Raw genomic sequence first — 12,281 nt, 5'->3', positions numbered from 1 at the left:
TTGTCGCCCTGACAAATCACCCTGACTTTCGCGATGATCTAGCCAAGACATCTCCCAGTCATTGCACAATGGCCTTGAAAGCCTTTCTATCCAACCCCGCCGAGGAAATCCGTCAACGCAGGCACAGCACCATCCTCGATCCGTCTCCGAGAAGTCCTACCAGTAGCCACTCGGTCTCGTCGAACCATGCTCGCCAATCTTCCATGAAAAGGCTGAGCCTAGGCTTGTCTTATTCGAACGACAGCCCATTTGCACCCTTTCTCTCCGACGAGCCTGAAGATCTGTCCTCCGAACGACATCCTGTACCCGCCACTAGGCAATCTGTTTCTCACAATACAGATCATGTTGAGCCTGAGCCTGTGATCGACGTCCAACCGTCTCAAGACCCCCAGCAGAAAGAAAGCCTGCCACCTACAACCGAGGACCCTTTGAGTCTTCCGCTACCGAGACCCCAAAGATTTTCCATTCTCGGTTTCAGACATGCTTCAGATCCACAGCTCTCGACCAGGTTTAGAAATCAGGAATCAGTTGCTTCAAATAATAACAATGCCGCCCGTAAGCAACTTCTCTGGACGCACAATCATCCTCATGCTAACTTTCATAGCCCCGAAAATCATAACCACTGCGCCTACTTCAAATGACATGGACGAAGCTGTCTCGAAAAATGTAAAACGAAACCTTTTTGCCCGTACAGCTAGTCCGTTTAGAAAGAGCAGCATGATAAGAGAGGATGCGGCCGAGTCTCATGCAGAGGAGCACGCCGGTCGAACATCTCGCGGCAATGGGTCTACCTTGGCCAAGATGATTTTGCAGGAAAGAACTTCCTTTGAACGATTACCACGAACAAAGCCAGTCAACGGCGTATTGTCGCCCCCAGCCTACGGTGATGAGTCCTCTTCATCTCTAGCAATTCCGGTCACGCGTTTGTCTGATTCTTCCCGCTCCGATGATAGCTCTGGTGAACATCATGTCTATGCTAAAACCACCACCACCCATACCATTTCCACTACAACTACATTTTTCAAGTTAAAGAGACGGAAGAAGGACAAAGGCCCACTATTTCCCTTGCCTGAAAAATTCCCTCACCCTGCGTCGGGGCGGACTAGTACTTCACATACTCCTCAAGAACGAGGCTTTGGCAGAAAGTCTATGTCTCCGAGTAGGAAGTCAGGAGCCACCATTAGATTTGATGCTGAGCCCAGCAGACGGGACTCTGCCGAACCCTCTCCTACACAGTCTGTCACTGCTCTTACAAATGCTCCATTCGGCTCCCCTGGACCCACCGTCGTAAGACAGGACACAGCCTGGTCAACCCATTCGGGCCAATCAACACCCTCAGTCACCTTGATTCCACCTCGTCTTGGTGCTAGAGGCAGGTCATCCACTATGAGTTCTCTTGGGAGATCAGCTGAAAAGCTACTTGATCCGGTCCCCCAGACAGCCTCTGCGAGAACATCCACTTCGACAAGCGGCCGACGGAGCTTTGGCGACTTGTTGTCACTGCCACATCGGCTACGACAGAACTCAGCTCCACCAACACGTTATGGTGGTGGCACAGGTACTAGCACTCCCGGATCGAAAGCAAACTCTTTACAAATCCCGCGAGAGCAAGAACCTGAGCGAGTTTATCCGAAACGGGAGGATGGTGACACCCCTGCCAGCTATCTGGAAAAGCTCGAGGCTGCGGTTCCGAGAGGCTCCATGGCGACCATCCTCTGCAAAAGTGCGGACGACTTTTGCAAGACTTGCCTACGCAAGTATATGCGTGGATTCTCTTATTTTGGGGATTCTATTGACATGGCTGTTCGCAAGATGTTGATGGAAGTGGAGCTACCCAAGGAAACTCAACAAATTGATCGGTTACTTGCAGGATTTGCGGATCGCTATTATGAATGTAATCCTGGCATCTTTGCATCGACTGACGAGGCGTCCTATGTGGCTTTCTCCATTCTTCTGCTACATTCTGACGCCCACAATAAAAACAACAAACGCAAGATGCAAAAGCATGACTATGTCAAGAATACACAACAGGGCCAAGTGCAAATCTCGACGGACATTCTGGAATGCTTCTACGACAATATCTGCTATACTCCCTTCATTCACTTTGATGATGAAATCGCTATCAATAGTCATCGTCTAGCGGCACCTAGACTGAAGAAGGGTCTTATCAAGACGAGAAGTGTGGAAAGCCTTCGTGGCCCTGTCGATCCATATACTCTTATTCTGGACAACAAATTAGAGGTGTTGCGCCCACCCCTCAAGGATGTTATGGATTCTGAGGACAACTATAGTTCTACCGGAACTGCTGGTAGTCTGGAGACGACTGAGATCTCGAAAGCCTTCTCCAATTCAGCTGTCCTGCAGATTGTTTCTGCTCGGTCTAGGCCTGACGCCTTTCTCTCGCAAGCTACAATTAGTAATCCTGGAGAGGCTCAGGCAGGTATTGTGAGTATCAAAGTGGCAAAGGTTGGATTATTATGGCGCAAAGATCCTAAGAAAAAGAAGGCGAAGCGACCATGGCAGGAATGGGGTGCCGTACTTACTGACTCCAAACTCTACTTCTTCAAAGACATTAGTTGGGTGAAGAGACTAATTGCGCAGTACGACAATCACATGAAAGCAAGTGGTAAGACCAGTCCGTTGGTGTTCAAACCACCGTTGCCCTCATTCGACCCAGATGCCTTGATGTCAATGGATGATGCTGTTTCACTTGTAGATTCCAGCTACAAGAAGCACAAGAATGCTTTCGTTTTCATCAAACATGGTGGCTTTGAAGAGGTTTTTCTGGCCAACAGCGAGGCGGAAATGAATGATTGGATAGGGAAGTTGAATTATGCCGCAACGTTTCGAACTGCTGGAGTTCGGATGCGTGGATCCTTGGGCACTCCTTATGACACGAGACATCTTCTTCGGAAAGATTCTGATTTCTCACAAAAGAGTGGTGACAATACGCACAAAGAGAAGAAGCAAGATCCTCAAATGGCATGGGAAATCATGTTTTATCGACGGCAGCTGATCAACGAGAAAATCAGTGACTTTGATGAGAAGATCGCTGCTGCCCAGAAAGAGCTTGACCAATTGTTGCGAAATGCTCGACATCTACTGATCCTCCTTCCAATTCAACAGAAGACACGCGAAAGTCTTGTTCTTGGTGCAGGCCGGATGTCAGCCAAGCTCAAGTGGACCAGAATCGAGCTTTGGCGGACGCGAACACACAGGGATATCTTGAGCAAAGATCTCGAGCAAGAAGGAGTGACTGCCTTCCCTGCTCCTCGAGCTTCGACCACATCTACTCCCCAGAAAACAACGCCACTGAAGACTGGGCAAACGCTGGGGAGAACAGTGACTGACACCAGTCATTTGACATTATCGCCTGTGAGCGCCACCTCATCACGACCATCAAATCTGCTTGAGAAGTTGAAGACTTCAGAAAATGAAGAGGGCCGCCCAGGTCTAGATGGCACATTAGATCTTCCTCTTCTTGCCAGTGCCTCAACTTCTGGGGAACAATTATTGTCAAGACGTGCTAGTACTCAAGACTCACACTCTTTGGCACACCAAGCTTCTATTATTAGTTCTCATCATAGCCGCGAGAACAGTCGACACGCTAGAACAAACGATGAGAGTGAGGAGCAAGTCCTACGTGAAGCAGGATTGATTGGTATTGATGGCAGTGTACCTAAGGATAGGCGGCCTGAGACCAGCGAGTCTGATCGAGATAGAATCACCGCAGTTTCCCCAGCAGATGTTTCCAAGGGCAGCAGTGTAAGGCGCCTGCATCGAAGCTTGCGTGAAGGGCACCTCCCACATGGAGTACATCACCACTCACCAAGTATTCATCGGCATAAGAAAGGACGAGAATCTGGTTCCAGTATTACCCCAACCGAGGACAGTGTTCGTTCCATCAACGAAGCTGAAGAATTGAAGAGAGGCACCGGAAGTTTTATATTGCATGGCAAAAAAGCGAGTGTGATCACAATGTCATCAGACTGGCAATCAATGTCCAGCGAAGAAAGGATGAAGTTAAGGAAGGTTGTGCATGGGGACGAGAACAAGGACCGACCTGATACCATCCCGGATGAAGGAGCTGCGGTTGAGACGGCAAGTAACGCCTCCAGGCAGAGTGAGGAATTCTACAATTCCATGGCCTCAAATAATAGGGAGAGTGTTGCGACAACTGCTGGGGAGCTCTTTGTCGATGCAGAAACCGGAGTCGAATCCGCCAGAAGTTCTCGGTTGATTAACGATAGCAACAGTCGTTGAATGGTTTGATTTTTCGGCGTTCACGGTTCGATCAGGACCAATTGGGCGGTGGAATGAATCCGAGAAAAATCTGATGAACGATCACGACATGGGTTAGAGTACTATACAATGGGCCTCGGACTTGGTATGACAGATGTGATGTGTGTCAGTAACGGCACCAAAAGGAAAGCCTGGCCGGCAGCAGTAGTCCATTCAAGAATGGACAGAGCACTTAACTAGAAGACAATGCTTACACGCCAGTATGCGTGGGATCTGCTAGAACCTTGCTGAGCACGGTTGGCTAGCTTCTGTCCTAAGAGACTATGTATATCATTAGGTGCTACTTCAGGGCAAGACACCCTCTCAGGTATGCAAAAAGCAGAGATGCAGTACCGAAATCCAAGAATATCCTTTGTGTCTATTTAGGTGTTTCTCTATCTCAAATGTGGTGAATGCTCGAATTTAATGGCACTGATTGAACAGGAAGAGAGCACCGCTAAAACATCTTGCACCAAAAATTCTCCGCGAATGATCGACCGATGACTGCATTGCACGATGCACGGATAGAACTACCACTACCACCTCTGCAAGGTTGACTGCGATGACGTCTCGATGATGAGATAATTGGGCGCGTCCACTGCAGCGACTCAAGCATACAGTCGGACACTGCATCCATCCAAATTCTGGGGACAATCAAAACCTCGTACCGCTAGAATTTTTTCCTTGTAGTCAGTCTCACCGTTTCGACCAGCCTACGCCTGTTCTATCTAGTTTACCACACGGCAAGTACATATATGTCTGTAGCAGCGCGTCTAGTAAACAAACGACAGCTGCGACACGGATTGCAATTCTCGTCATTTTCGTCTTCCCCTTGGTTGCTTAAGCATCATCAGCACCAACCGCGAGTCTGCGCCGCGTACCTGTCCAAACGTGTAATCGCAGCAAGGAAGACGGGATTCGCAAGCACACTGCCCCATCCTCCAACAACACTCGCCACGACACAACACTTCTCATCCACGAGGATGGCGTTCCAAAAGCCGTCGGAGAACCCGCCGCAGCATGAGATGGTGTACTTCCCCAACATGACGACAAGTCTGCCGAGCGAGAGCGCGGATTTCCGGCGCGTGCTGTTCACAGGCCTGTATAGCCAGCTGGTGCTCATGACCGTACCGGTCGGCGGGGATATTGGTGACGAGGTACGTCAATTGACTAGATTGAAGTCTGGTGGTGGAAGCTTGTTTACAGGGCGTGGAATGAATCTAGCTTGCTGACTTCCTTTGCGTCTGATTTGCGTACAGAAACACACAGTCGATCAGATCCTCACGTTCACGTCAGGCACCGGTCGCGCCACCATCAACGGGAAGGACCAGGACGTCAAGGCTGGTGATCTCATCATCGTGCCCGCGGGCACGCAGCATCAGTTCGTCAACACCGGGCCCACGCCCCTGATCTTGTACACGGTCTACTCCCCCGCGGAACATAAGACGACTTCCGTCCATAAGAGCAAGGAGCAGGGTGATCAGGAAGAGGAGGATGGTATCGATGTCGCGCCAGAGTGGAGCCAGCGTAGTAAGCAGGAGAATGAGAAGTTGGGTTTGGTGGAGGGTGAGTAGTTAGTCAGGGTGACTTTGGTCGGTCCGTTTCCTGGCCGCTGGAGGAGAGGCGGATGTTGATGGTGAATGATGGAGCCTAGCCACTGTTCTTCGACAATCTTTTCGTCAGAGATCCGACATATGTAGCAGCTTGTGCAACCATTTATTTGTTTGACCTGGTTGCATGCAAACAAAAGTGCTCATCTCTTTTTTTTGCTGACGACCTTGGTGAAACCGTCCTCGTCGATTTCAGGCTCGATTTTCTGCCTCGGTTGAGAGGCTTCGACCAACGGCGGGGCCTCGTCCATGTCCATATCGACGTCTCTGTTGGTGGCGGGTTTATCTGGGAACCCATTCCACTCGTCGCCGTCGTCATCACTATCATCCCAATCCGTGTCGTCTGCCTCCTTATCCTCGCCCCTCACAATGCCCTCGACCACCTCTTTGCCACCGTTCTTGGCCTGCTTCGTCTGCCATTTCCCATACAGTGCAGTCAACTCGGACGCATCTCCGGCATGGAGTTTCGTGACGCCCGCCCAGATCTCGCGCGCCGTGTCTTCGGCACTGCCGTCGTCGACGACGACCTCGAACTCGTCGACCATGACCTGCAGCAGGACTTCTTCGAGATCGGCCACGTCGGCGAGCTGCGGAGGTGAAGAGGTCAAGAGCTCGGAGATGGCTCCCGCGAACCACTCGCGCTTGTCATGCGAGACTTGAGCGGACCCGCCCCAGGAGTTCTGGATCGCGAGCGTCAGCGCTGGCCAGGCCCATAGGTGCAGCGAGATGAGTAGGTCGATCTGCGAGGTGAGATCTGTGGGTGCGGGTTGCAGAGACATGGTGGTTGAGAGTCCTGAGCAAATCAATCCATAGGAAATTTGTCTGGCCTGTTGTTGCGAGGAAAGCTACGGAAGTGAATTGTCCAGAGTTTCAATGTAGGGTAGAAATACGAAATGCGGGCAAAGAAAAAATATTAACGGCGATCGGGCTGGATTTCGCCGTCGAGAAAGTTGACGTGCGATATATGGGCGAGGGGTAAATAGATGTCTGACTTTAAGCTTTATCCGCCAAATTTGATCTTGATCGCCCCACTTGCAGTTTTGTCAGACAGCGGCTGAGAATATCTATCACCACTTGATTTTACAAGAGCCGATCTCCATACTCGGTTGATAGGCCAGTCTTTGAATGCCATCCAAGTGGACGGTCCGCCACTCCATACATATATGAAGCCTCTCAATCGACATCGAAAATTTGTTGATGCTTGATAGGAGTTCTTAGACAGGTTTGTTTCGCTCGGCGCTCCGTCGTAACTTATCATTACGCACTGTTTTTATGTGTGTGCTTTATTGACAGTAATCTCCACTCCTGGACACCCTAGTCCGACCGTTTGATCCAAAACCATCATGGTAGAAACGACACCAGTACCAGTTGTCCCGATGGCTTCCCAGGACGAACGGGCCGCCCTGACTTCTCGTATCATTCCCACCATGACACTCTCAACAGCGAAAAATCCACTTACTGCTCCATTGCCCAGGGTAGAGTCAAAATCTGCAGCAGAAAGGGCAGCTGCGCGGTTTCAAATTGAGGGCAATGCTGTGCTTACTGGTGGAGCTGGCACACTGGCACTGGCATCCGCTCAAGCTCTTCTTGAACATGGTCTGTCATCTTTGACCCTCATGGATCTACAAGCCACCATAGACAACTCGACATCAAACATAGCCGAGTTGAGGACATCTTTCCCGCAAGCTCATATACACGCCGTTCATGTTGATGTGACTTCGGAATCAGAGGTTGAAAAGGCATTTAACGATGCCAGGACGCTTATGGGCTCCATTGACATCCTCTGCTGTTTTGCTGGTATTGTCGGTTGTGTGCACTCAATATCGGCATCTGCGGGTCAGTTCCGTAAAGTCGTCGATATCAATCTCACTGGATCCTTCCTGTGTGCTCAATCGGCTGCCAAGCACATGATTGATTCCAAGACTTGTGGTTCAATCCTTTTTACGGCGTCCATCTCAGCTCATTCAACCAACTACCCGCAACCTCAAGCTGCCTATAATGTGAGCAAGGCAGGCGTCGCTCATCTGACCCACAATCTCGCGGCAGAGTGGGCGGTTCACGGAATCAGAGTTAATTGCCTCTCACCAGGTTACATGGATACCGTATTGAATGCTGGCGACACTTTAAAGCCTGTCAGAGACATCTGGGCAAGTCGTTGTCCGATGGGGCGTATGGGTGATGTGGAGGAAATCACTGGCCCGGTAATTCTGCTGAGTAGCAAACGTGCTGGCCGATACATCAGTGGCGCAGATTTGAGAGTTGATGGAGGTGCATTATGCTTCTGAGCGTAGACGGGGCGAGATATGACGGTCATTAATATGCGGAATACATTAGCTCTTCGGTTGAGAAGCCAGTTCCCCACGAACCGTCTGTCGAAGAATTTACCTACGAAGGGTATCATACAACAACGAGGACCAAAAGCATCCACTCGGCCTAACAAGGGCGTGGAAATCATTCCTCAAAACTTTAATTTTGAGAACCCGATTCTTGACTAGGAGATTGGGAACCACCTAGGCAGTGTCAGAGCACAGCATACATCGAGTTAGCCAGCCTAGCTCAGATATCACTGCAGCTAAAAGTTTGAGCTGATTGACTGTGCACTACGAGGAATGGCTGACATAGAGTAGTCATTCGAGTATGTAGGTACAAAAACATACCAGTTCGCATCACTCCATGTCTCTATCCTGGAGCAGCCCAGCCACAATTTTTACCAATCAAAGCATTGTTTCCCCGGACACAACTAATTGAATATAGGGGCAAATGCTTGTATGGCCTTGTTTACCTCAGGTTGGGGTTACATTTACTTGATCTTAGCAGATACAAGAAAATGTCTACTCCCAGAACGCGGTTAGTTCCGGTAGGCTCCCGTGCAATCCGATTAAACTCAAGCGACCTTGATTGGCGAGCATGCGCTCCGTCTCGCGTGCCTGGCGAGCCGCAACGACCAAGCCCGTTAGCCCCGGGTTTGACTTGCCCCTAGAATGTTCCGCACAGGACCATTGCTTGCTCATGGTGATATCGCGCTCAGAATCACAGGGTAGCTTGCGAAACTAGCTTTCGACTCGAGACATCTATGCGAGCCAACACTGGCTGCTAAGTTTCGCAGAACTCTGAATTCCGCTTTCTCAGCACCTTAAGCACAACCTTACGATTTTATGGAGAACTCTCAATCCCGCGCAGACAATCGGCCCTTGGGCTTTCAGTCCAGCGTCGAAACACCAACCAATCTTGAATAACATAGCTGAGGAACACCGATTCCTTACGAACGAACTGGAGCGAACCCCTCTGGAGCGGGTCAGAGACCCGCACAAAATACGAATCAGTCTCCTGGTTCATGACTTATGGACCTGTTTAGACTACCGAGTATGCCACGCGACGTGTCCACTTCTCTAGAGAGGGACATTTCGCCCTCGCCCCCTTAAACAACCTGAAATCCGGGGACTAGGTTTATCTTCACATGCATCCCCGTCCGGCTTTCCTGGTCTTACTTATATCAAGAGTGGTATACATCGTTGACGTCAAACACCAGTGGTCACAATGTCCTCCACCGACACAAAAGCGTTATGGTTCTGTCACGGTATTGGTATGAGCCTATGTGTCACTCGCCTACTTCTTCGGAAATATCGTCGTCAGACCTTCACCTACGGCGACTACTGGACTATGTTGGCCTTCGTTGCTCTTACGTTACGAGCCAGTCTGAATAACATGATTATGAGAGACGGAACAACCGCTAGTAAGTACCTCTCAGGTCTTTATGATCTTGAAATAGTTTACTGACGTGGAAGGGCATGGCCAGCTATGCAAAATGACCTTCGGCCTCCAGGTCATCTATCGTCAGAAGTGTTTGATAGAATTGTCCTGAACAGCAAGCTCAATATTGTCAATCGATTGACGATCAGTACAATGTAGGTGTTGGTCCTCAAACTTATCCTTCTTAATGGTCTGACAAGATTGACCTAAATCAGGTTATGGGCTCTGAAAATGGTAGTCCTTGATCTTTGTGCCCGTCTTATAAGCAAGATGCCCAAGGAACGCCTCGTCAAATACTCTTTCTGGGCGACGTTCGCGGCAACATACCTCGCGAGCCAACTGGCAGTGGCTCTAGAATGCAAACCCTTTCATCTATACTGGCAGATATTTCCCGACCCGGGTAAATGGTGAGATTGAGCGACCGCACTGCCAGCGATGGCGCTAATCGGCGTATAGTGTCAATGGGAATGTGTGGTTAATCACATACGGTACTATATCATTCTCCGAGCACCAGTCCTCATGCTAACTCAACCAGAATTCGGAAATTTAGTAACAGATGTTATGCTTCTTGTCTTTCCCTTTCCTCTCCTCTTTGCAGTCAAGGTTCACTGGCAGAAGTGAGTGAATTTTAATTACAACGTACTGTTGCTAACCTAGTAACCAGGAAAGCACAACTATGCTCCTTGTTCAGCATTGGCATCTTCCTCATCGCCGTAAGTTGCGTCCGGATCAGCCAAGGGCTTCTTCATTCACGGTCCCAACTGAGCCGAACTCTATGGGGCTCGATCGAAGCCTTGTTCGCATCCATTGTTGCACAGATTCCCACAATGTACATCCTTATCCGCAACTCGGCTGAGAATAGTAGCTATATAGCTCCCGAAGATACCTATCACCTCGCATCGAGGACTACACAGGCAGCGCGTTCGAACACCAAACAAAGTGATCAAAAAGATGACATTGAGCCGGGCCACAACGAATTCAGCGCTACCACTAATGATCGTTATCGAGCACGTGGGTACGCAGGCGAGAATACGGGTTCTTCATCTACCGAGATTGATGGCGAAAGTGAAAGCACTAAAGGAATATTGGTCACCGTTGATATTACCCAGGTCGACCAAAACGAAGCCAGGCATAGCGTTGTAGGTGGAACACATCAAAGCAAGCGATAATCTATGTCCTGGTGGCACAGGACATGGTCAGAGTCCAGACTGACATGTATCAACATCCACCAAGATATTGAGCGAAAGATCAGCAGTGCTTGATATGATCGACCATGGCAACAGTACCATCAAGAATGTACATTAATGGGTCTTTACCACAGCGGGTGTTTTCAGAGAAACACTCATTTCGAGCCTCGATAGTCCTATGTACAGTAAGATGAAAACATTGACAAGTTTCAGGAGCAAGCAGAGACTTTCCAGCACTGGATCTTGATTATGAGATGCCAATCAACGGCAACCTCGCGCGTGCTCGTAGATCCTGCCACCTCGTTCCAGCTTCGACTCTGAGCTCGTCCGAACTGAGCGATTTGGGTCAGTTTTCATGGCTCAACAGAACATCATTCGAGGTGCTCCTGCGTGTTGCGACCCGTTACAAATTGTGATCGGAGAAGTAGCGATGGAAAAGGCAGCCACGTCATTTCAAAGTCAAAGCTACCTAATCGAGCATGGTCATGTCGATTTCATGACCCAGCAAAAATTCTATAAGTGTGGATACGGATATTTGCGAACCTCTAGCAAAACTGGGACTCAGACTTCCATCTCCGCCCACCGATCGGCAGCCTGTTACAGAGGGAGGCCTTTTTGGATCTGTGACTTCCAACACTACCCAACTCAGGACACAGGGCTTTCCTAGAGAGGGTTTCTATGAGCCAACAATCATCTATACGTGCGGATATGGTGCTTGGCGATTCGCATTTTCTGTGCCGACCCTGCCAGAGCGGAACAGTCAGCATTACCAGATCGAGCAGTACTGTCTAGATTCCATGACCCAGCAAAATTGCATCCAAAGCCTTTCGTGAAGTTGCGTAGAGTGGCGATCGACCGCGTGGCACGGCTTTTCGAGTGATTGTGATAAAGAACAGCGTAAGAGAACCAAGCCTCACAGCTACGACTGGCGACTTTTCCAAGGTGCACTCGTGAGCGAGATTCTGTCACGTATCGGGCAAGCCTCCCACAGACAGGTCATGCCGGGTTCCACGCCAGTTTGTTTGTCAGGACACAAAGAAAAGGAGCAAGGCTACGAGGCTCCAATATGACAAGGCCTCAAAAAAGCGCCACCCGAACCGCGCTAACCACATATGTCGTTCGACTTGCCGGATTCGGCTTGTCCGTTGTTCACGAAATGTTCGGGCCCCCAGCCAGCAAATAGGCGCAGCCTTGTTTGTATTCTACCCATGAAAAATAGTGATGTGGTGTGGTATGTTGTTTTGCGTTGGGGTGGGGTGGGGTGGGGTGGGCTGGAGTGATTTCCGTTGAGCAGGAAAGGTGTATGCATTCAATTGTAGACTAGAGATAATACCACTGTTGAGGGATACGACGCGACTTTTAGACAGCCTCGTACTATCGAAGGGCGATGAACAAGAAAGCTGCCCTTGACCCAAGGTTATGATATGTCGGCCGTGTGGAAAACCCACCGCGA

General features: G+C 49.7%; 5 protein-coding genes across 5 annotated transcripts; 4 read left to right on the top strand and 1 right to left on the bottom strand.

Annotated features, from left to right (window-relative positions):
- Nucleotides 1-68: 68 nt before the first annotated feature.
- On the top strand, nucleotides 69-4,263 carry LTR84_011041 (uncharacterized protein; the record flags this gene model as incomplete). The annotated part of the gene is made up of 2 exons (XM_064854574.1): nucleotides 69-555; nucleotides 605-4,263. The coding sequence occupies 2 exons, from the start codon at nucleotides 69-71 to the stop codon at nucleotides 4,261-4,263; spliced, it is 4,146 nt and encodes a 1,381-aa protein (XP_064709300.1).
- Nucleotides 4,264-5,264: 1,001 nt separating this feature from the next.
- On the top strand, nucleotides 5,265-5,855 carry LTR84_011040 (uncharacterized protein; the record flags this gene model as incomplete). The annotated part of the gene is made up of 2 exons (XM_064854573.1): nucleotides 5,265-5,438; nucleotides 5,541-5,855. 2 exons carry the CDS (start codon nucleotides 5,265-5,267, stop codon nucleotides 5,853-5,855), a joined length of 489 nt encoding a protein of 162 aa, XP_064709299.1.
- A 179-nt stretch (nucleotides 5,856-6,034) lies between these two features.
- On the bottom strand, nucleotides 6,035-6,670 carry LTR84_011039 (uncharacterized protein; the record flags this gene model as incomplete). The annotated part of the gene is made up of 1 exon (XM_064854572.1): nucleotides 6,035-6,670. The coding sequence occupies one exon, from the start codon at nucleotides 6,668-6,670 to the stop codon at nucleotides 6,035-6,037; it is 636 nt and encodes a 211-aa protein (XP_064709298.1).
- A 564-nt stretch (nucleotides 6,671-7,234) lies between these two features.
- LTR84_011038 (uncharacterized protein) lies at nucleotides 7,235-8,176 on the top strand (the record flags this gene model as incomplete). The annotated part of the gene is made up of 1 exon (XM_064854571.1): nucleotides 7,235-8,176. One exon carries the CDS (start codon nucleotides 7,235-7,237, stop codon nucleotides 8,174-8,176), a length of 942 nt encoding a protein of 313 aa, XP_064709297.1.
- A 1,252-nt stretch (nucleotides 8,177-9,428) lies between these two features.
- Nucleotides 9,429-10,810, top strand: LTR84_011037 (uncharacterized protein; the record flags this gene model as incomplete). Its single annotated transcript, XM_064854570.1, has 6 exons — nucleotides 9,429-9,624; nucleotides 9,688-9,796; nucleotides 9,857-10,048; nucleotides 10,098-10,129; nucleotides 10,177-10,258; nucleotides 10,306-10,810. The coding sequence occupies 6 exons, from the start codon at nucleotides 9,429-9,431 to the stop codon at nucleotides 10,808-10,810; spliced, it is 1,116 nt and encodes a 371-aa protein (XP_064709296.1).
- Between the last annotated feature and the right edge of the window lie 1,471 nt (nucleotides 10,811-12,281).

This window comes from Exophiala bonariae (assembly GCF_035927105.1).
Source record: "Exophiala bonariae strain CCFEE 5792 chromosome Unknown scaffold_5, whole genome shotgun sequence".
In the NCBI taxonomy this organism is placed as follows: domain Eukaryota; kingdom Fungi; phylum Ascomycota; class Eurotiomycetes; order Chaetothyriales; family Herpotrichiellaceae; genus Exophiala; species Exophiala bonariae.
The sequence above is the reverse complement of the archived record's forward strand: the minus strand, read 5'-3'. Positions and strand labels throughout refer to the sequence as shown.